Below are 23251 nucleotides of genomic sequence, written 5' to 3'. Positions count from 1 at the left end.
CCGTCCTCCCGGCAACTTCTGTTGTTTTTTCACGTCATCTATTTTTGCTTAAGAATTTTATTGTTTTAACATTGGGAGAAAAGTTTAACTTTCGGGGAAATGATTTCAAGCTCACAGAAAAGTGTCAAGAATAGGAATGGTACGGAGTCCGCCGCACACGCCTCACCCTGCGGGGCGGCCGCTTATGGCTCCCCTGTCTCTCTGTCTCTCTCTCCGTCTCTGTTTCTCTGTCTCTCTCCCTCTCCCGCCTCCCCTCCTCGCAGCCTTCACGGTCCATTTCCTGAAGACGCAGCTGCCCTCCTGCCCAAGGCCGCGGGCCCCGTCAGCATCAGCATCAAAACGCTCCTATCTAATCTGCCAGTCCCTGTCCTTGAGGCCCGCTCCCGTCGTTTTATTTATTACTTTATTTTTGTTTTGACCACTCCTGCACTTTCCGGCATAACAAGGCGCTTCAAGGGCTCTCCTGGTGCGTCCCCCGCCCCCCGCCGGCCATCAGTGATTTCGGGGGAGCCCTGCTCCCTCGGGGGAGAAGGGCCGGTGGGCGCCGTGAGCCCCTCCCTGCTGGGGTCTCTGCAGCCCCCGCCCCCACCCGGGTCTCCAGCAGCCACAGCTTCGAAAGAGCCCCCAAGAGCTTCCTCCACATCCTCCCTCCTCAGCCACCGCGTCTGCTCTTCCCCAGCCGGGACAGGTGACCTGGGGCTTAGTGGCCGTGTCCCCCCTGGCCAGCTCTGCGAGGCCCACAGGGTGCCCGCACCCCTGCGGGCGCCTGCCCCTTGCAGGGCCTGCTCGGGCTCCCCGTGTCCCCAGCCACCGAGGCCTGGGACCTGCTGTCCAGCATCTCCCCGACTGTGACCACGGCTTCCACCACATCCCCACAGCCGCCTGCCTGGCTGCTCCCTGCTGGACTTTTCTAGAATGCAGAGCTGGCCAGGACGCCCCATGCCGGGCGCTGGCTGCCCGCGTCAGGAAGCGGCCGTCCGGCCCTCGCTGCCTCTTTCGCTTCATTCATTCATTCGTTCATTCATTCACTGGAAGAGGTGACAAAGCCCCACACCTGCACCGCCCAGCCTGAGCTCTGGGCCTCACCCATTCTGTCCCTGCCACCCCAGACCACTGTCCGGGATTGTGCGTTGACATTTCCTTGCTTGAAAAAAACAAAAGGCAGTTTTCCCACGGACTGGGTCTGGCTAACCCTGGCGGAGAGGAGCCAGGTCTGGCGTCCCTGCCCGCCCACCTCTGATGCCCTCGTGCCCCTGGCTTAGAGTCCAGGCCCTGTCCTGGTGGGCATCGTCCCTGGAGAGCTGCCGTTCACCACGCCGAGCCCACGGCGCGGTCCCCCTGCTGCTGGCTGGCGCTCAGGCCACACCACAGGCTGCGCCTCGAATGCAGCGTCCAGGCCGCCCGCTCAGCTGTGCATGGGACGCAGCCCGGCCTGCAGCGTGCCCGCCCCTCGCTCTCTAGCTCTCTGGACACTCGGCACCCGACCCAGGCTGGTCGTGGGCCCCACTCCCCCGTGTCTGCCCGGCCCTGCCCCGCGCACACGGCCTGGCCTTCCCTGCGGCAGCCGGAGCAGGCCGCTGGGGCACATGGCGGAAAGGCCAGGTTGGGGGCTCCAGCTGCAGGCCCCCCGAGCTGCGGGAAGGAACAGAGCAGATCACAGGGCTGGGGGGCATCGGGACACCGTGAAGGCTGTGCTGAGCGCCCGAGGACATCGGTCCCTCCAGGCAGCCCAAGGCTGAAGTGCAGCTGCTCTTCCTGCCTCCGGCCCCGAAGATCAATCGCCGGGACCTCCGGAGAGCAAGGACAGAGCTGGCCACAGATCTGAGCCACACGGCCTTGGCAGCCCCTGCGTCATCCTTCACGGAGGGGCCGATAGCCTGGCCTTGCTGTGACGGGCCTCATCCGGGCCTGCCGGGACAGGTCTTTGATGGCGCAGTGGGGCGGGGGTCTCAGGCTGATCGGAAACGAGACTCGAGACCCCATAGGGCCCAGTTTGAGGCCAGGTTGGGCCTGGCGCCAGTCCTGTCCAGGAACATGAGCCCCAGCCACTGCCTGGTGGGCACAGACGCCCCTGGCAGGACCCCTGTGGGCCCTGTGGGGGGTCTGGGGTCTGAGGCAGCTGGGAGGTCCAGAGCCCAGCTGGGAAGCCAAGGCCTGGGCCTGCCCAGTGCTCTGTGTCCACGGCGTGTGCCAGCCCCAAGCTCCACGCTGGCCCCCCAGCCTGGCACTGCCAGCCAGGCCCCTCCCCGACTCGGGCCTCAGTGCCCAGGGCAGGGGCAGACGTGGAAATGCAGGGTGACCCAGGGCATGGCAGGGCCCGGGAGCGGCACGTGGCACAGCAGCCTGGGACGCCATGGAGCCAGTTGGGCTCCCGACATCCAGCCTTGGGCCGGGTTTCTGCGGAGGGGCAGCCTGACAGGAGCGGGGGCTGGACTTGTGTCACACGGCGCGGGTCTCTCTGGAGCCCCATGGGGGCTTTCGGACCTTTGTGCAGAGGGAACAACGAGCTCATCTCGGGAGCCGTCCCTCAGACCTGACCGGCCCAGCGCCATCTTGCTCCCGGCCCTGCGGTGCTGGTGCGTCTGTCCGGGCGAGCCCTGGCGCACCTGGGGCCTGACCCCGGCACAGCAGCCCACTGTAGGACCTTCCTGGGCTCCCCTGGCGCCCCCAGCCCCGGGTCCCTCCGGCTCCCCAGCTGCTGACCACACCACCAGCCGCGGGGCCAGGAGCGTGGCAGCGGGGCGGTGGCCTGGGAGGCGCTGGGCAGAGCCAGACCAGTCCAGTCACGGGGATTCGAATCTTTATTGACAGTGGAGGTGGGGCCGGGCCTCCCCTCCCCGCCTGCTCTGCTGGGGGCGCCGGGCAGGCGGCCTAGGACTCGGTCTCGAACATCTTCTTCCTGCCCTCCATGCCGGACTTCTCCTCGATGTTCTTCCTCCAGTCACCCACGTCGCGCAGGTCCCGCTCCTGGGGGCGGCAGAGGGCTCAGCCCACCCACGCCACGCACCCGGGTCCAGCCACTCTCAGCCTCAGTTTCCCCCGGACTCAGGCCGTGGAGTCCCCCCACCGCCCCTCCGGGCCCTGGGGGCGCGGGGTCCTGCCGCGGGCGCACCTTCTCCGTGTCCTCCTTCTTGACCTGCTTCAGGTTGGCCCGCAGGTCCATGCACACCTTGTGCTTGGAGCCCAGCAGGGCCTTGAGCATGGCGTCGGCCGACATGCGCACCCTGCGCAACGGCGGCCGCTTGAACTTGCCCCGCAGGTCGAACAGCTTCTGGTTCATGTCCTCCAGCTGTGGGGGGGAAGCCGTGGCACCCAGGCGCCAGCCAGCCCCGGCCCCCCGACGCCGCGCCCCTCACCTCTTGGCGGGGCCCTCACCTCCTTGCCGCTCTTCTGCACTTTCACCTCCATGTCGTACTTCTCCTCCTCGGCCATGTCGATCTTGGCGTGCAGCTGTTTGCAGAGCTCCTGGGGGCGGGCGCAGTGAGTGGGTGGCTGTCCCCGCACTGCACAGCCACTGTCGCCCGCCCCGCCCTGGCCCCTGCGTGCCTCTCGCCAGGCGGGGAGACCGAGGCAGCAGGCCGGGCGGCGGGGCGGGCGGGTACCTGCACCTCCGCCATGGAGCCGGGGATGTGCAGCGGGGGGCAGTGCTCCGCCAGGTAGTTCTCCTTCTCGGCCTCGCGGCGGCTCTCCTCCTTCTCCAGCTCCGTGGCCGCGATCTGCAGCATCACGCTCTGCGGGGCGCGGGTGGTGAGGGGCTGCACTCCCCCTGCAGACCCGCCCGCAGCCCCCCGGACCCCACGCCTACCTTCAGGTGCTGCCTCCGGGCCGTGATGGCCCTGTTGCGCTTCTGCGGGGCGGGGAGAGGGCAGAGTCAGGGCCCGGCCCGGACGCCCCCCACCCTGCACCCTCCATGCCTGCCCAGGCCAGGGGCTCCCGCCTGCCAGGCCTTGCTGCAGACACGGGGCTTCCTGGTGGGTGGCACTTCACCCAGGTGACACCACGCGTTGGAAGGGCTGGGGTTGGGGACTATGGGGTGAGGGCCGGGGACCCAGAAGTCAGAAACAAGAAGCGACTGGCTGTGACCGGGCCGCAGCCCCAGCCCCTGCCCCACAGGCCGCGACGGCCACTTCCTCTTTCAGCCATGTGTCTTGGCAGGCGAGTGGGACACCTTCATGGTGGGGACTGGGCCGTCTTCCCTGGGCCTCAGGGCTTTGCAGCTCTGACCTCTGACCCACCCATCCCCACCCCCCACCGTGTCTCCTCCCCGCAAGCAGGTACTCACCTCATCACTGTCCCGGGAGGGGCCACAAGGGGAGAGGGAAAGAGGAGAGAGACGTAAGCGCCGTGGCCATGGGACAGACAGGCCGTGGGGAGGGCTGCTGGGGGAGGGGCCGCGGGGACACCCAGGGACCACTTACTCTCCCATCCTGAGGTCCTGAGCTGAGAGCCTGCAGAGAGAAAGGCAGAGGTGTCAGCCACCGCCTGCGGATGCCGGCGCCCAGCGGCGAGGGGCACGGGCCTCTTGGCAACCAGCCCCTGCCCTACCCCCACCTCCGACCTCCTCAAGGGCAGTTGATGTCTTGGAATTCCCCAGGGTGAGAAGTAAGAGGAGAAAGTGTTCCCAAAATGTCCCAGGCGGGGCCTGAGGAGCTGCAGCTGTCCCCAAGGGAGGGAGGGACGGGCCAGGGCAGGTGGCCTCGGCGACGCTGTTATTTTTATCTCTGCTCCTTTGGCTTTGGGCCTAAGTCCAGTAAGAAAATCGCTCCCCAGTTTGGCCTGGGGGCTCAGGTCCTAGGGTTGCTTGACCCCAAAATTCTCTTTCCAGGGTCCCCAGAGGTGAGGCCTGGCCGTGAGCTGCAGGCCCAGGACCCTGTCCCCCCAGCCGCCCCTAAGTCCACTTTTCTCTCCAGCCCAAAGAGACCCCCAGAGAGGGCTCTGGCAGCAGCCCCCAGGCCCCCAGGCCCGTTGCCCCGGGAAGCCCCCTGCGAGCTAGTGGAGCACGGCCTGTCCCCGGCCTCGGCGGGCCAGGCCGGCCTCACCTAGAGTCCGGGTGGCGGTGCTGGGCGAGAGGTCGGTCGGCAGAGGCAAGCTGGCCGGGTGGGCCCGGGGAGGGGTATAAATGGCCTGCCCCGGGCTGGGCCCCTGCTCGGAAAGGGCATGGAACCCTCCCCAGACCAATGGGGGCACAGACAGCGAGAGGCCTCCGCACCTGCCCGGGCCGCGTGCTGCCGTCCAGGCCAAGAAGTCTTGCGGGGGCGCGGTTGGGTTGCTCTATTTAGAGACCGGTGACGAGTCCGAGATGCCTCCTGGTCCTTGCAAGGAGCCCGGGGACAGCTGTGCGCGGCTCTGCTCCTGGCCCCGCGGAGGCTCAGAGGTCACTCCTCGAGGCCTGTCCAAGTCAGTGTCCAGCCTGCTTGGCCACCGAGCCTCACGGCTCCTGGTGACAGCAGCGGCCTCTCCCTGCTGGGCCTTGCCATCGACTGTCCCTCCCGGCGGCAAGCCCGTCCCGGGTCAGGCCCAGACCCCCAAACACGGCCTCCCCGGCCTGCACAGCGTGAACCTGGCTTCCCCCCCGGCAGCAGAGTCAGGGGTGGGGCCAGCCTGCCCCGAGCCCTCCACCTGGGCAGCTCGGACACATCCTTGCACCCGAGGGCAGCGGCGCTGCCGCCTGGGAGCCTCTCTCTGACCTGCTGGGGCTCAGCCGCCTGGCTGTCCCCCGCCGCCCCCAGGGCCCCCACCCTGGAGAGGCACCGCACGGTGACTTGGTGCCCACTCCCAGGGCTCTGGGCCCCAGCGCTGCCTGCCCCGAGGCCACGGGGCGGGTCAGAGGAGACACGCGGTGCGGGAGCCCAGATGTGTGGGGATGGAGAGGCACTTCCGGCCAGGGCTGCACCCCCAAAGCCCTGAGCCGCTTCCGAAGGTGTGCACTGCCCCCTGCTGTTCACATGGGGGAGGCCCCGCAGCCGGCCTCCAAAGGTGTTGGGGTCCCTCCCCCCACGCTGCGCCCCGCAGCAGCCCACCTCCCGCCTCTCCCATGGGGGCCGGAGGGGGTTAGGACTCCCGCGGGGTCCCCTTCCACCCAGGGCCCGGCACCAGCCAGACACCACGGGGCCTGGGTCTGGTGAGGGGCCGTCGTGCTGAGGACGGAGCCCAGCCCTGCGGCCACGTCCCCACGGCGCTGGAGCGGGACACACACGGCAGGAGAAGGCGTTTATTGCAGCCTGGACGGCGCCCCCGCCCGGCCTGGGGTGACGAGGCGCAGGGTGCTCTCAGGAGTGAGGCAAGGGCAGGCGCCGGCGGGGCCGCAGAGCCAGCACGCGGTCCACCTCCCCCGCGGGCCGCAGGCGGTGCCACTGGGCGACGGGCCGCCGGGCGTGGGCCAGCACATCTGCCCAGTGCTGCAGGGGCTGGCCGGAGGCGTGGGCGCCGAGCAGCACCTTGCCCACGGGCTCGGCCCGGAGCTGTGGGCCGCGGGCCCAGACGGCCAGCACCAGGTCCACGCTCTGCGCAGGGCAGGCCGGCGGGCCGGGGCGGGAGAGGAAGGCTGTGGTCAGTGCAGGCCGGTGGGGCCGCCCCCCACCGTGCTCCCGGTGCCCACCTGGACCTCGCCGACGGGCAGGGGGAAGGTGAAGGCCTCGTTGAAGTAGGGGCTGGCAGAGCCCTTCCTGGCAGACGTCCTCCTCTTCTTCCACTTCCGCTGGTCCAGCATGAGCTGCACCTTCACGTAGAGCTCTGGGCAGGGGAGACGGGACGGAGGCTGTTCCAGGCCGAGGGCCGAGCTCGGGCCCCGGCCCTCCGTGCGCCGGCTGGGCAGGAGCGGCTCTCACCTGTCAGCCCCGAACGCAGGCCGCGGGCCTCCAGCACCACCACGGACAGCCGGCCCGCGCCGGGCACGTACCGCAGCGACACGCACAGCTCCCCCAGAGGCTCGGTCTGCGGGCGGCAGGGGGCGCTCAGCCCGGCAGGGGCCGTGCCTGCTGAGCGGGCGTCGGGCCTCCGCATCCTGGTGGCACGTGGGGCAGGGTCCCAGCAGGCCCCACCTCAGGGCCACAGGCCGGGCTGGGCCTGGCAGTCAGCGGCTCACCTCGGCGGAGCCGGGCGGGCCCAGCTGGTACCAGCGCTCCAGGACGTGCTGCAGGTCCATGGCGCCCAGGGGCAGGCTGAGCGCTCCCAGGGGCTCGTGCCCGGAGAAGCGCTTGAAGTCCAGCAGCTGCACCTGCAGGGTGGCCTCGGGCAGCTCCGCCTGCGGGACCTGAGGGCGGTGTGTGAGCCGGGCGCACGCCCCGGCCCAGGCCCTCCCAGCGGCCCGGCCCAGACTCACGTGGAAGCAGCAGGTTTCGTCGAACACGGGGCAGAGGACGCCCCGGTGCACCTTCGTCTCGTGCCAGCGCCCGGCCTGGGTGGAGAGGCTGACGCGGGCGTAGGGGTCGGCCGTGCCCGTCGCCTTCAGGTCGGCTGCCTGCTTCAGGCACACCCTGATCTGGGAGCCAGGGGGGTGGGCTCAGACCAGGGCTGTCCCCCGGCAGCCCCCGACACCCAGGGCACAGCATTTGCCCTCCGCCCCTCACCCCGCCGGAACCCGAGGAGCCGCTGGGCCTGCGCGGTGGGCCCCTCACCTCCTGGCTCCCACAGTCGTACTCCAGGGACAGCTGCAGGCGCCCCCACTGCTGGGGCTCCCCAGGACTGCCCAGGTTATCCACATCCGGCTGCACCTGGGGCGGGTGGGGACACGGGTGACAGGCACTGCTGGCACCATGCCCCCTTCAGAGCCTGGTTGGCAGCTCCAGGGAGGGCCAGGCCACCAGAAGGGCTCACAGCCTCAGCTTAGCTCTCTGGGAGCAGCCAGATCTGCCCCAGCATGGCACCTCCTGTACCACTCCCTCTCAACAACCTGCTGTGTCTCCCCACGGCCCGCGGACAGACCTCTGTGTCTTTTGCTGCCTCCCCTCCCCCTGCCTGTCTGCTTCCCCTGCCAGGAAGGCCCCTCCTGTGCCCACTTCTGGGGAGGTCCGGCTGTCCCTGGGCTGAGCTCGCCCCAACCGTCCTAAGCTGCCCTGAGCCCCCGAGCCTGGGCCTCGAGCTGCCCGCTCTGCACCGAGCCGCGTGGAGCTGGGCCCGGGAGGCGCCGGCGCCTGCTCCTCACCAGGTGGGGGGTGATGGTGCTGCGCGCACTGCCCAGGCCCACGGCCTCCTTGTCTCCGGGCTCCTTCCTGCGGCGGCGGCGGCGGCGGCGGCAGACACAGAGGAGGCAGAGGGCAATGAAGACGCCAGCGGCAAGAGTGACAACGGCGAGTGCCCAGTAGGGCCCTGGGGACAGGGGCTGAGATGCGTCTGTGGACAGAGCCCCTGCTCGGCCGCCCCCCCCAGCCCTCCCAGGGGTCCCGAAACTCACAGGGTGTCCTGGCAACAAGGTCCGGAATGAGCCCAAGCACCTCCGTGGTGCCAGCTGGGGCCAGGGTGCTGTGGGCGTCTGGTGGGCGCCCCATCTTCCCCTGCGGCTTGGAGGAGACAGCCAGGGAGGCTGGGTCACCTAGGGGGACGGCCCAGGGCCCTGCCCGCTGCCCCATCCGGACAGGAGGCAGTCTGGGGTGGCCAGGGCCGCGTGTTCAGAGTGGCAGGAAGCTGGCGGGAGGGAGGTGCCAGGCCTTGGCCAAAGCACCAGCGTGGCTGCCACAGGCCTCGCCTCCTGGCCCCTCCCCTCGGCCCCCAGCCCCAGCCCAACAGGCCAGGCCCGGACAGCCTGTGTGCCCTCCTGGACAGAGCGCCCCCCTCGTTGCGGGAAGCCCCTCCCTCCCTGCCCTCTCTCCTGGGGCAGGGACCTGGGGTCCCCTCTCATCACTGGGGGTCTCATCTCACTGGGGTTCCGTCACATCCCTGCCACACCCCCAGGGCCCACCACAGCTGCCAGGCACACAGGTGGAGCGTGTTCACGGAGGGCCCAGCCCAGGAGCCACGTGGGAGCGTGAGGCTGGGCTCTGTGGGGCGTGGGGGAGGGGCGCCGGTGGGGCTGGCTATGGGGCCGGGTCCCGGGCCCGGTGGGAGCTCCTCTAAGCAAGCCCAGGCCCAGCTGAAGGTGCGTTCCTGGCCGGGGCTCAGGGCCAGCAGCACCTGGGGACCAGGGCCAGTGGGGGCAGGCAGGGCAGGGTGGAGCCAGGAGCAGCCAGAACATTCCTCCAGGCTGACTCAGCGCCGCCCGGACTTGCTACCTGCCTGCTGGGCCACCCTTTCACCCACGGGTGGGAAGGAGAGTGGGAGACTCACACCCTACCTGCCTGGGGCTTGGGACAGGGGCTCACCTGGCTGGGCTGGCTCCTCCCACCCGCAGGCAAGAGGCCAGGTGCCCCATGGGACGCACTGACCCTCCTCCCTGCCTTCCCACGCCAGGAGTAGCAGCTGGGAGTCTCCATTCCTCCAACTTGGGCCGCCCCCCTCTGCCCACAAGAGCCTGCGATACTTCTTGCCGCATCTGGGGTCTTAGGAGCCCAGACCAGGGCCACATCCCCTCACCCCCAAACCCCCAGTGTGGGGCAGAACACGGAGAGAGAGAAAGGGACCCCTCACAGCATCACTGCCCCACACCCCCGTGGACTCGGGGAGGCAGCTCCAGCCTCAGAGCCCACCCAAGCCCCAGTGTTCAGAGAAGGGGGCTGCAGCGCAAAGAGGGGAGGGGGCACCCAGGTCTCAGCAAATCTGCCGACCAGCCTGCCCGCCCGCCCCGCGAGGGGCTCCATGCGCGCTGTCCCGAGGTAGTGCGGCAGTCCCTGTTTGGGGTGAGCAGACCGAGCCTGGGAGCCCCGTGATGTGACTCCCGAGGCCGGTGGGGCCAGGAGCCCAGCTTGTCCCCGGAGCAGCGGGCCAGGCCTGGCGGTGCCGTAGGTACAAAAGGGATGCGGAGGGCAGAGCCGGCCACTCGGGCTGCAGCCTGTGCTCAGGGCCCTCCGCTCAGAGGCTGTGCACCATCACTCTGTGCTGGCCAGGAAATTACGTAGCTGCTCCTGGTCAGGGGCCCCCGTGGGTGAGACCCCTGCAAAGGGAGGGTGAGTGTCAGCAAAGCTCGACGGCCCAGGCAGCCCTTGCCCACTGGGGATGCTCCGGGGGGGACTGGCTCCCCACCGTGGCTGGCAGGGTGACATGGCGGGTGACGGAACAGACTGGGGGAGCTCTGAAGGTCCCACAGGGTCCCTGGGGCCAGATTCAAACAGGCCACGGCTCCCCACGTGGGATTTAAAGTCAACTTTTCCTTTCTGAGATACCAGAGCCTGCCTGGGTTCTGGGATTAAAGTATCTTCATTCGAGATTTTTATGGTCGAGAACTCGGGGTCAGTTTTCCATACAGAAGCTCCGTCTGTGCGTGTGCAAGCGTGCCTCTGCGTGTGCAGGCATGCCTGTGCATGTGCAAGCGTGCTTGTGCGTGTGCAAGCGTGCCTGTGCTCTGCTTTGCTGGTGTCCTCCCCTCCTGTAGTCTAACAGGGCAGGGACTCCTGAGCCGGCCTGGTGGGTTGTCCCCAGGGGACCACGGGGGCCTTGGAAGCTGGCCCTGGAGGGTCCCAGGACCTTGGGGACGCTGGCCGCTAGCCCTGGGAATGCCAGGCCTGGGCAGGTGCAGGTGCCTCGGGACCGCCAGGTAAAGGCTCTGGCAGGCACGCGGCCACCAGGTGGCGCCATCTGCTCCGCAGGTCTTTCCAGCAGGCGAGTCCGGCCTCAGGCCTGCAGCTTCCGGGGAGGGTGCCCTGGCTCCCCGGGCAGAGAAGACACCAAGAGGCAGCACTGAGGCCCGGAGAGGCTCTCTGGTTTCCTGCCCACCCCAGGGGCGCTCAGCCCTCCTGCCTGGACAGCCTCGGCACCTGCCACCCCCGGGGAGGCAGGCAGTCCTTCCTATTGTCTAGCTTTGGTTGTCTGTGTTCTGTGGCCGTGCCAGAAAACCCTCTTTAGGGGTTAACACTGTTTTTTCCCAGCAAGAGGAGACAGGTGTCCTTCCTAAATCATGCCCCTGGCCAGCCACCCCTGCTGGAGGCCCCGCGGCTCCTCGAATCCAGCTACCTCTCCCCTCCCGGCGGGGGCGGCCAGGTCACTCCTGTGGCTGCCAAGCTTTGCTCCGGCTGTTCCTCCCACCTAGAATGTCCCTCTGTGTCCCCAGCCTGCTCGCCCTTCAAGGCCTGTGTGAGCCCCACCTCCTCCAGGGGCCCCCGTCACTCCAAGCCCCACGCCTGGTGCCGAATTCCAGCCGGGTTAACCCCCCAGTCCGAGCCCAGCCCCCTCCCTCGGGCTTCCTTGGCGCGTCTCGTGGGCTGGTGGGCTCACTCCCTCCTCGCCCGTCCTGCTGGGATTCTCTCTGCTTCAATGGGAGCGAGTTTCCACGGCCCCTCCTCTGGAAAAGCAGGGCTCCCCCGAGGACTTGGGGTGCAGCACGCTCACCTGACGCCCACGCTTGCTGTGGCCACCACCAGGCCTCCTCTCAGACCCTGGGCACCCACAGGATGGCTCTGGCTCTGGGGACTGGGACGTTCTCCCTGGGCCGGGGTGTGGGGGGCGGGGCTTCAGGGAGCCCCACCTCAGGCGGAACCGCAGGCCCTCGAGGGCAGGGCCCTCCCTTGGCAAAGAAGTTCCCCCGAGGGCCAGGGCTGGTGTCCGGCTCGGCCCGCCTCCAGGGCTCTCTCGGGTGGGTGCGTCTTCGGCCCTACTGAGCTCTGTCAGGCCGGCCTTTGTTGGGGGGTGGCCAGGCTGGCCCAGATTTGAGTGGGTCGGGCACCCCAGGGCGGTGTTTGGAGGACAGCGCCTTCCGGGACTGCTGGCTCCAGCGCAACCCAGCATGAGCAGGAGGGACCGAGTGGCCGCTGCAGGGAGCTGCTGGCCCCACCTGCCTAGGCGGTGCTGGGGGCTCTCGCGGGGACCACTTCTGCTCTCGGGGCGCAGAGAACCTCCTCAGGCCATCACATCTGGGCCTTGGCCTCCTGCTGGGCTGACCCGTCCCTGAGTGCTCACCCGGCGGCCCGTGAGCCAGCGGCTTAGAAGTCCTCACTGCAGTCTGACCTTAGCATCTCTTGCTTTAACTGGACCCCGAGCAGGGCCTGTAATCGTGGCTCCCTCGCGCTGCTCTGGCCAGTCACTCTGGTCCAATCGCCCTGGTCAAGTCCCTCCCCTGGGCCCGACTCTGAGCAGCCTTCCGTGCCAGGGTGTCCCCTAACCCCTTATCTGCGCCGGCTGGTCAGACATGGGGCTGGTTAATGCTTAACAGGAAAACCTGTCCCACCAGGGCCCGGCCACAGGGCTGGCCAGGCAGGACTGCCGGGAGACACGGCCCAGGCGCCGGGATGTTTCGGCGCCCAGCAGGGGATGAGTGGGCACGCGTGTGCTTGTGTGTGCCCGTGCTAGTCTCCTGGGGCTCCTTCCAGTGTGTTCCGTGGGCAGGACCTGCCCTGGAACAGTCTGGGGGCAACAGAGTGAAGGCGGCGGGGGGCCGGCAGGGCACGTCCGTGAGCAGGTACCACGTTGCTGGAACACATGGCGGGGGCTCCGTGCCGGGCCCAGAGTGCAGCTGAGCTACACGCCCCGCGTGCGCCCTCCCGCCGGCTGTGTAGGGCTTTGTGCCTTCCCTGGGCTGTGGGCGCCTCCGTGGCGAGACGGTGTCTGAGGTTCCCGGGCAGGAAGGAGAAAACCAAATAGAGCTGGCAGCCTGAGGCCAGCCCCGCGGCCCCCAAGACGGCGGCTTGGCAGCCACCACCCCCACAGAGACCCTGGCGGGGCTCCTGGACGGGGAAGCTTCCTTTGAGGCCGCCTGGGGAATGTTTGAGGTCGGAACACAGGGCAAGCGCCAGCTGGGGGAGCCGTGAGCTGCTGGCGCACACACGGGAGACGTGCTGGCTCGCCATGTGCGCTCCCCGCCCCCGTGACCCCGCCGCTGCGCCCGTCCGCCGGGGCACCCCCTTGAGCTGGAGCCAGGGACGGCCGAGGAGGGGCCACCTAGCGGGCCACAGTCCTCTGTGATTTGACGTGTCCCGTGCCCGTTCTCTGCGTCGGCCCATGCAACCGCGGCTCCTCAAGGCTGTCTTCCTCCTGGGAGGCTGCACCCCACGACCCGAGCACTGGGGAGGCTGCACCCATGACCTGAGCTCCCAGGGAGGCTGCACCCACAAGCCGAGCTCCCGGGGAGGCTGCACCCCACGACCCAAGCACTGGGGAGGCTGCGCCCCACGACCCGAGCACTGGGGAGGCTGCACCCCATGACCTGAGCTCCCAGGGAGGTTGCACCTCACAACCCGAGCACCCAGGGAGGCTGTACCCCATGACCCAAGCACTGGGGAGGCTGCGCCCCACGACCCGAGCACTGGGGAGGCTGTGCCCCATGACCCGAGCTCCCGGTGAGGCTGCACCCCACAACCCAAGCACTGGGGAGGCTGCACCCCACTCCTCTGAACAGGGCTATGGTGCCAGCTCCCTGCACCGAGCTCCCCATCTTCTGAGAACCTGCGTCTGTTCTGGGGACGTGAGGCTCGCTCCTTGGAGTACGTGGGTGAGCACCCCGGCTCACCTGGAAATCTGGCCACGTGACCACTCTGTGGCTGGTGCTACAGGCCCCGGTCAGAGGACTGAGGCCAGACCCCTCTCCTCGTGGACTGCCCAGGAAACCTGGTGGCCAGGACCTCCGACCTCCGCAGCTTTGTGGGGGCCCCATTCACCCCGTCACAGGTCTCTGCTCCTCCGGGGCACCCTGGCGGCAGCATCCTTACCCCACGCCAAGCCTGGGGGTCCGCTCCCCTTAGTCTGGGTCCTGGGGCTCCGTTCTGCCGTCACCAGGGTGCCTGGATGCCCACACCCCACCTGCTGGACCCTCTGAGTCCCCCTGACACATCGCACGCAGGTCCGTGCCCTGTTCCTGCGGCATCTCCAGCCGCGGGAGCCCCTCGTCTGTCTCACTCTGTGTCTTTCCTTCCCATCACCCACCCTGCGCCACCCAGGCGTCCGGGGCTCTGCGCCGGGCCCCCGCCCCACTCATCCGATGTCTGGCTCTTTCGCCCCGTTAGTCCAAGTGTCTGAGTCCCTGAACCCCATAGTCTGAGTAGCTGGGTGACTATACCCCACTCGCCTGAGTCCCTGCTCCTGTACCCCACTCCACTGGAGAGCCCAGCTGTCAACCCCTGGGAGCCCTCCCTCCTCTGAGCGCTTGCAGGCTGTTTTCGGGGCTCTGGGGCCTGCGCCCCATTGCTCGCGGGATCCGGGTGGCTTGTATCCTAGCTCAGCATTTCTGTAGCCCAAATTCGGCTCACGGGAATGCCCGGATGGTGGAGAAACTGGGCACGTGGTACCGCCCGTGTGAGTACCGGGGCGACACGAACCCCGGCGCCCTGACCTTCGGGGTGCCTGGCACCCAGGCAGCAGGATCCCTGGCCCTGCGGGACCCGGCTGCTCCTGTCCTACTTCCCGAGGGCCCGGCTGCCGGGCTCCAGCCTCTCAGCATGGGTGCGGCTGGGACCCACCACCCACGTTTCTGGGTAGTGCGTGTCCCGACTCCTCGGGGGGCCTGGGTAGCACCGCGTGTGTCTGCAGAGGTACACCCTGGTCCTGCGGGTGGACAGTCGGACCCTCGTTCGCCCGGGTGTCTGGACACACGCCCTCCCTCCGAACGCGTGGCCCACTCGTTCCCTTCCTGGTCTGGCTGCCATCTGGACCCTCCTCCCGCGAAGGCTCAGGTCCCAGGGCCCCGCCGCTCGGACTGTGGGTTCTGGACCTTCGTTCTCCGGGCCTCTGGGCAGCCTGTGCCCACTGCTCTGAACACCGGGGAGCAAGGCCTTCCGCCCTCGACCCGGCGGTATCTGCCCCATTTCCACGGCCTCTGGCGGGCATCTGCGCGTGGGTGTGCCCTTCTCCGATAGTCACTCGAGTGTTTGGGCGGCTTGTCCCCATCCATCAGGGCCTTGGCGGCCCGACCTCCCCTGTCCGTCTCACACGCAGGCCCGCGTCCCAGGAGCCCCCGCGTGCCAATTCCACGTCCCACCGTGTCTTTGGATGCCCGGAGCACGTTCATCAGCGGACGCCGCGGCCTGTGTGCGCCGGTGCCTGTCCTTGTTCTGGCACCTCCGTGCCCCACTCGTGTGTGGCGCCCACCTCCCGCGTATCTCAGGTCTGTGCCCCACCTTGCAGTCTGAACCCCACCAGCCGAGAACCCGGGCCCTGCGTCCGCGTGACCACGCATGGCTGAGCGCCCTGACCCCACGTGTCCAGGTACCTGGGCAGCACGTCCTCTGCCTGACCTTCCAGACGTTCGTCTGAGACCAGGGTCCCCTAGCTTGTGCCCTCTCCTGAGTGCGGAACCCCAGGTCCCCGTGAGTCTGAGTGTCGGGGTGTCCTGTTCCCATTCATCAGGGTCCCTCAGCAGGGTGTACCCCTAGCTGCCTGCACCCCACACCTCACGCAGGTCAGGTCGGGGGCCCCCGGGTGGCCAGTTCCAAGTCCCACCGCGTCTTTGGATGCCCCGAGCCCATTCACCCTTGTCTCGAGGCCCCCGCGCCCCAGTCACGTGAGGCTCTGGGCAGTCTGCGCCCCGTCCGCCCACGTCGCAGAGACAGGCCGCGCATTGTCGCCCTGTTCCAGGAACGGCTGCCGTGCAGCCAGCCGGCACATTCCGGGGTTTGGCCCGGAGCCAACGCAAACCCTTGTGTTGTTGGGCAGCCCCGGAGCTGACCGAGGGGAGGGGGTGTGGAGGGGGGAGCGGGGACCCTCCGTTTCAGGGCGGGCGATCAAAGCCCTCCCTGTGCAGTGTCCTGGAGCCGGGGGGTGTTGGGGTGCGGGAGCCCAGCGCCTGACAGAGGCGTGTCCTGCACTGGCTGCCAGCAGGACTGGCTCCGGGTGCAGGCTGGGAGGAATGTTCCAGACCCCTCCAGCACTGCCATTTCCTGCCCGGGCTGCCCCAGCCACCTAGCCCCTGCCCCCCCCCGGCTGGGAAGGGTGGGCCACCGGCTGTCAGACTCCGCATCAGCTCGGGGCAGGGTCCAGGCCGGAGCTGCGGGTGCCACCCCTGGGTGCTACAGGCCCTGCCCCTGCCTGGCCTGGCCTGGCCTGTGGCGCTGTGAGGGCCCATGGGAGACAGGCCTCTGGCACCTGCACCCCCGCTCCAGCTCGCGCCTGGCCACGTGCTCCCTGGGGGGGGTCTCAGGGGGGCCGCCCCAGCTTTCCAGAAGCACCTGCGTGTGTGAGGAGCCGGCCCCACCCACCAGGCCCAGGCGGTCGGCGTGAGGGGCTGTCCGGGCTCCCTGCAAGGTGGGGAGGACGGCTTGGCCTCCGTGTGCTGCATTTCTCTGGGGTATCACTGTGGGGGGGGCACGGGGCACAGCCCTGCAGGACCCCCTCTTCAGAAGTGGAAGTCCAGGTCACCCCCAGGTTGGAGAGCCCCGGCACTGTGGGCGCTGGTGCCGCCCGGCCGGCCACTCCCTGGGAACTGCAGCCCACCCATGCTGCCAGACCCCGGGCCCCCAGATAAGGGCAGCCCCGAGCATACCTGGGCCTCTGGTGAGACACACAGGAGCCCCTTTAAACAGGTCGGGGCTTTGGGGATGGCTGAGGCCTCCCACACTGGCCAGACAGGCCAGGCTGGACCGAGCCCTGTGGGCACTGCCTCCGCTGCAGGCGAGCCCCTCCTGTGTGGGGACCCCCCTGTGTGGGGACCTTGTTATGCGGGGACCCCCTGTGTGGGGACCTTGCTGTGTGGGGACCATGAGTGGGAACCCCCTGTGTGGGGACCTTGTGTGGAGACCCCATGTGGGGACCTCCTGTGTGGGGACCTTGTTGTGTGGGGACCCCCTGTGTGGGGACCCCCTGTGTGGGGACCTTGTTAGGGGACCCCCTGTGCGGGGACCCCGGGCAAAGGCTGTGACGATTTACAACAGCCCAGGTAAGTGGCCGCTGGGCTCAGAGAACGAGGAAGGCGCCAGGGCAGCCCACGCCACAGAGGGTCCTCCCCGCGCGGCTCCAGCTCCAGGGGGCCCCCGCCCTGTCCCTCGCTCAGGGGGGGGGGTCTGCGGTGGCCCTCTGGCCCTGCCCAGGGGGCCTCGGGTGGCTGAGCCCCGCTCCCCAGAGTGAGTGTAGGGCAGCTGGGGTCCCGGCCCGCGCCCACAGGGCCTGCCAAAGCCTCCCGCGTCCTCCCCAAGGGCGGCCACGGGCTCTGGGAGGGCTGGCGGGCGGTCAGGGCACTCTGCCGGGTCGGGAGCAGGCTAGGCCGGGCGCAGAGGTGGCCGCACGGCGGATCAGCCGGGCTCCAGGCTCCCCTGCCCTCTGCGGTGGCTCTGGAGGTGGCCTGACCTCGGGTTCTGCCGACCCCTGCTCTCGCCCCAGGCCTGGCTCCGCCCTCGTCTGCCCAGCCCCCCCGGCCCTGGCAGGCGTTCGGGCGCCCCCTTTGGTGCGCGGGCCCCTCAGCACAGGCCGCCGCTGACCCTCCTCCTCCCGGGACGTCCAGGGACCCTCTTTCTGGATAAAAGTCTGCGTCCGGGCGGCCTGGTCTGTGCAGAGGCTCCGAACTGGAGCCCTCTGCCGCCCTCCGAGATGCAGCAGGGTGGGCAGGACCCCAGGAGGCCCGGGCCATCTCGGGGTGAGCTTCAGCTTCCTGACCCCGGCTCTCCCACAGCCCCAGCACAGGGGGCCACCCCAAGTCCTTGACACTGGGGCATCCAAGGCCACCATAGAAGCCACCTGAGCAGCTAGGGGAACCAGAAGGACCCAGGATGCACAGAGGCCACCAGGTGGGGCCCAGGCAGAGCCAGGCTGGGGACGAGCTGGGGTGCCAGGGCCTGGGGGAGTGGATGCCCCGGGGGGATGGAGGGACAAATGAGACCCCTTCTGACAGTGACAGCCCAGCCCCGAGGCTGGGGTCCCAGGATAGGGAGGGAGGAGGACAGAGGTGTGTGTCAGAGGTGTGGCTTGAGGCTACGATGGCGGGGCAGAGAGGTGGGCGGGGCCGAGAGATCCCGCGGGGCTGGTCCTGGAGGGCTGGAGCACGTGAGGGGGACGTAGGGCGCTGGCTTCAGGCAGCCGAGGGAGCCAGCCCTGACGCCAGCCGTGAGCACCTGCCAGGCCCCCAGCCAGCTCCTCCCAGGAGGCACAGCTGACTCCCCTCACCCTGTGGGCACATGCACACGGTTGCACACACGAGTGTGCACATGCAGACACCACACATGGACACACTGACACACACGTGTGCGGCACGTAACGATGCACACATTCACCCATGCACACACTTGGGTGCGAACATGCACACACATGCTCTCTCCACGTCAGGTGACCCCGGAATCTCCCTCTCTGCCGTCACCCCGACTCTTCCTGCTGCCTCTTTGGGGAAAGCCCTCAGCAGCGGGTCTCAGCTACCGCCCCTGCCGTGGAGGGAACGGGAGTTGGTTCCCCAGCAGCCGCCAGCCCCGTGCACGCCACGCCGCACAGCTGGACGGCGTCCACACAGACGCACCAGGTGCCGCCCCAGCCCCGTGGGCAGGCGAGGGCACGGGCAGGGTCTCACCGCCTCTTCCTCTGGTCCTGGCCACCAGCACATCCCTTGGGTTCCGGCAGGGCACGTGGGGTCCGATGGCGGCCAGCACCTGGTCTGGAACCAATCCCAGCCTCGGCGGCAGGATGGGGAAGCAGCCAGGCTGGGCTGGCCCAGCTCTCCCGCCTTCCTCTCCGCTGACCGCCGCGGCACGTCTGAGCCACCTCCGGAGATGGGGGCTTGCTGCCCACCCCCCTGAGCTCTGAGGGTGCTCTTGGCCTCCAGCCTCTGCCGCCTCCGCAGAGCCAGGTTCTGAACAGGGCGAAGGGACAGAACAGTCGTGTGCAGGTGGGGAGTCCAGGGGGGGTTCCAGGGGCCCCCGGCCCACCCGGCCCCGGGCATGCAGCCCCCTCTCTCCAGCCTGTCCTCCTGGCCCTGGACGCCAGCAGCACCTCAGGCCCCCCGCCGCGCCTGCCTTCTCCTGAACTGGGCCTGATCGAGGGTGGGCAAGAGATCCCCACTCTGACCCTGACTTTTGGGAAGGGGCTTACCCACAGGGCAGCTCTTTTTCCTTGGAAGGACACAGGGCACCAGGCCAGGCCCCACAGCGCCAAGCAGGTGCAAACACTGCCACGTGGGGGCCATGAAGGAGGGAGGGCGTCCCAGGCAGGTGGACGGGCCAGGGGCGTGTTCCCGGCGGAAGGGGCAGCTCGCGTGCGCACAGCAGGGCTGCAGGAAGAGCCCATCTGCGTCTGGCCGTGGAGGCTGCTCCGTGGGAACCTGGGGCCCCAGGGCTCCTCCAGCTCCCCGCCCTCCCCTCCTGGAGACCCTGACCGGCGCCAGCGGCTCTCCCAGTCCACCTGGCCGCTCCACCGCACCGCGGCGGGGCAATGGCCCGGGCTGGCACGGAGCAGGGCAGCAAAGGCTGCCAGCCCTGGACGCAGCGGGCTCTGGAGGGCTCGGCCAGGCCCTGGGAGGGGTTGGCCTGGGGGGTGGCAGTGGGGGCTCTCTGCTGCCAGCCTCGGTGGCTTCTTCATGTGCTGGAGTCGCCCCGCAGTGACACCTGCTGCCGGCCAGGTTGGTTGGCTGTTGGAGACCTGAGCCGGCCCTCCCGGGACATCTGTGGCAGGTTGCGTGGGGCTGGGGATGTTCTCCCACCTTGACACTCGCCGCCTCGGCCTCCCGGTCACAGAGCCACGCAGCCTGTGCGTCTGCCCGGGGGGCTCCGTGCCGGGGGCCGCTGCTCCGCATCACGCCTGTGCGTCTGAGCCTGCGCCCTGGCTCATCCTGTCTGTGGGGCCACCTGACCTCCAGGGGCCTGTGCACCCGTCCTGCACGTCTGTGGGTCCCGGCACGGCACCCGGACACCTGGCGTGGGCCCCACCCCTGGTGGTCGTGCGACACAGAGCAAGGCGAGGACCGTCCTGCACCTCACTGTCCCCTCTGCAGCCAAGAGTCGAACAGTCCCCACCTCTGAGGGCTGCTCTGAGAGCCAGCTCGTTGCCACGTGGAGAGCACTGAGGCCCGGAGGCAGCTTCAGTGTTTGCGGCTACTTCTCTCAGTGCGTGTTGATCCGTGTCTGCAGGTGTGTTCGTGCCTGTCACTTCCTCCGCCCTCCATGGGCCCTGTCTGTCAGTCTGTCCTCTCTCCAGCTCTCGGCATCCACCCCCCAACCATCTATCCACCCTCTGGCCCCCCTCCACCCACCCACCCACCCAGGCCTGAGTTCCTGTAACTGCTGACTCTCCCCTGCAGACTGCAGTCCCCGAGACAGGCCTGGACCCCCTCAGATAGGAGTCCTTCTGCATGTGCCCTGGCCATGGAGTTGATGCTCCGTGCAGGCCCCGGTTTGGGGGCACAGGAGTCCCCCGCCTCTGCAGCCATGTTATGGGCTGACCCGCCCCCCCATCCAAATTCATGTGCTGAAGTCCGAACTCTCAGCACCTACGAATGCGATTACAGTTAAAGGAAGCGTCTTTAGAGAGGCAATCAAGTTAAAACGAGGTCGGTCGGGTGGGTGGGCCCTAATTCAATAGAACTGTGTCCCTCTAAGAAGAGATCAGGACACAGACATCACACAGGGACAACCACGTGAGGACACAGGGAGCAGGCGCCGTCTGTGAGACTCGGAGAGGCCCGGGAGGACCCAGCCGCGCGCTACCCTGATCTCGGGCTCCGCCTCCAGACCAAGAGACAGCAGAGGCCTGTGAGCCCCCTGTGCGCGGTGTGGTGGTCACTGCTTACCCAAAGTCCACTTTCCTCGGTTCCCACCACCACTACCCACGGCCAACCGTGGTCTGAAAATATAAAGCAGAAAATTCCGGAAATGAACAATTCCTGAGTTTTTCGGTTGCACTCTGTTCTGAGTATCGTGATGAAACCTCACGCTGTCACACCCTCACCACGAGAAGGGTGAGGACAGCGAGGTGTTTTGAGAAAGAGACCACATCACACAGCATTTGTTATAGTGTGAACTAAAACAGTCCTAAGCTCCCCACCACTGACTGGACCCCCTTGGCCAAGGGGACCCCAGAAAGACCTTAAAGTTGCTGTCAGGAGAGGGAGGTCAGACACCCTAGTCATGCCAGTCCACGGAAAAGAAGCCACACGCTGTGAAATGATGATGAAGAGGTTTATACTGAGCCAAACCCGAGGACCACGGCCCGGAGCTACCCCGGAAGCCTTGAGCAAGTGGCCTCGCTGTGGCTGGGGACAGTTTGGTTTTACACATTGCAGGGAGGCAGGGGTTACAGGCGAAGTCATAAACCAGTACGTGGAAGGCGTACATTGGTTTGGCCCGAAAAGGTGGGCCTTCTCGAAGGGGGGGCTCGCAAGTCACAGGTGGCTTTAGGGACTCTTTAGCTGACCGTCGGCTGAACGAGCGAGGCTCGGTCCGAAAGCCCAGGAGTCGGCGGGAAGGAATGCGGGAGTCGAGATAAGGGTCTTCTGCCTCTCACGTGACGCTGTGCGGGAACCCGGCCGGGAAGTGGACTGGGTTGTGTCGGGTCAACCTGTTTAGTGAGGTGTTATCGTTTGCAGGTGACTCACCAGCCCCGTAGAGAGGAATTCGGGCAGAAGGCAAAGGGCAGAGTTCGGTCCTCGCGCCCTGCCTCTTGCAGTCGCTCTTTGCGACAACGAGACACTAAATCATCCCCGGGCGCCAGGCGTGTGGGGCCACGGCGGAAACCTCGCCTGCGGGCGGCGCCCCGAGCAGGTCGCCCACGTGTTGGTGAATGTTTTGAACGTCCCGAGCCCCTTCTCCCGTTAACAGACGTGTTTCCCCCGATCTGAAACATTCCAGCCCTGCAGACGAAGCTCCGTGTCTCCAACCAGATCAAATCAGAGAATCTTTAAACCCACCTGTAACCGCAGGTCTCCCTCCAAGACGCCCGGCCTCCTCGGGCCACGCCGACACACGCGGCCCACACGCCGACTGGGGACATTACCCGTCACAGTTTCTTTTGTTTCCTTTCCTTTCTTTTCTTTCTTTTTTCTTTTTTTTTAAGATACAGGGTCTTAAAGTGGCCCAGGCTGGAGTGCAGTGGCGTCAGCCTAGCTCACAGCAGCCTCACACTCCTGGGCTCAAGCGATCCTCCTGCCTCAGCCTCTGGAGTAGCTGGGACTACAGGCACCACCACACCTGGTTAAATTGTAAAATGTTTTTGTGGCGATGGAGTGTCACTATGTTACCCAGGCTGCGTATTGCAGTTTCCTCTTGAGTTAAACACGCATCTATTCTATGATCCGTCTAGTCTAGGAATTTACCCAGGATATATGAAAACATACCTTCTCAAAAAGACTTCTGCACAAACATTCTTAGAAGCATCACTCACGATAGCCAAAAGCTGGAAACAACTCAAGTGTCCATCAACTGTTGACCGAATAAACAAATTGTGCTGTACCATGTTTAGCGATGAAAATGAACAGACTGCGGCAACACCTAGCAACATGGAAGAACCTTACAGACAATATTTGGAGCAAAGGAAGCCAGAGGGAAATTAATGCCGGTGACGTTCTAGAGCAAACAAAACTCTTTCGTGAGGGACAGAAGTCAGGTCCGCGGTTGCTGGACGGGAGCGCGGCGCAGGCGCGAGCGTGAGCTCACCGCGGAGGGCGCGAGGGAAGTTCGTGGAGAGATGGAAACATTCATATCCCAATGCTGCGTGGTTAAACGAGTGCACACGTTATAATTGTACCACACACTTAAAATCGTACATTTTGTTGTATTTAATTATATCATACTAAAGCAGGTAAAATAAGTCCCCGCGAACGTGGGAAGATGCTGCGCACAGCAGGGGAGGACGTTGGCGGCAATGTAAGGGCAAAGGCCTGGTGTCCAGAAAAAATAGGCTCCGAAAACCAGCGAGGAAACGGCAGATAATTTGACCAAAAATGAAAAAATGACCTGAACAGGTACTTCACAAAATAGCACATCCAAATTTCCAATTAACATTTGATCAGGGGCCCGTGTGTAGTTGGAGAAATGAAAATAATAAGAATGCAATAAAAATGCAAACAATACTAATTTTGTGGCAATAATTTTAAGGTCTCAAAATAATTTCAAGGTTGAGGAGGATGAGGAGCCCAGACCCTCACAAGTGGCTGGTCGCGTGTCAGTTTGTGCAACCACCGTGGAAAATGCTGTGGCTTGTTGAAATTGCCGTGTGTGCACCTCAAACATGGTCAGACATCAACAGTTTCACATACGTGTATATATGTGCACATATGTGCGTGTATTATACACGCATATACATGTATGTGTGCACACACAGATCCACACGCAGC

At 66.7% G+C, this 23251-nt stretch overlaps 2 protein-coding genes across 2 annotated transcripts; both read right to left on the bottom strand.

The window, feature by feature from the left end:
- Positions 1 to 2871: 2871 nt before the first annotated feature.
- TNNI2 (troponin I type 2 (skeletal, fast)) lies at positions 2872 to 3731 on the bottom strand. Its single transcript, XM_012651949.1, has 4 exons — positions 3603 to 3731; positions 3376 to 3465; positions 3113 to 3289; positions 2872 to 2967 (listed from the first exon to the last, which is right to left on the bottom strand). The coding sequence occupies exons 1-4, from the start codon at positions 3723 to 3725 to the stop codon at positions 2872 to 2874; spliced, it is 486 nt and encodes a 161-aa protein (XP_012507403.1). The 5' UTR covers positions 3726 to 3731.
- A 2538-nt stretch (positions 3732 to 6269) lies between these two features.
- SYT8 (synaptotagmin VIII) lies at positions 6270 to 11424 on the bottom strand. Its single transcript, XM_012651948.1, has 9 exons — positions 11416 to 11424; positions 8393 to 8486; positions 8144 to 8307; positions 7617 to 7712; positions 7322 to 7480; positions 7085 to 7252; positions 6828 to 6933; positions 6599 to 6732; positions 6270 to 6503 (listed from the first exon to the last, which is right to left on the bottom strand). Exons 2-9 carry the CDS (start codon positions 8484 to 8486, stop codon positions 6270 to 6272), a joined length of 1155 nt encoding a protein of 384 aa, XP_012507402.1. The 5' UTR covers positions 11416 to 11424.
- Between the last annotated feature and the right edge of the window lie 11827 nt (positions 11425 to 23251).

Source organism: Propithecus coquereli, unplaced genomic scaffold (assembly GCF_000956105.1).
Source record: "Propithecus coquereli isolate 6110/MARCELLA unplaced genomic scaffold, Pcoq_1.0 Scaffold377, whole genome shotgun sequence".
Lineage (NCBI taxonomy): Eukaryota > Metazoa > Chordata > Mammalia > Primates > Indriidae > Propithecus > Propithecus coquereli.
Note: the sequence above shows the minus strand (reverse complement) of the source record. Positions and strands in the feature narration are given on the sequence as shown.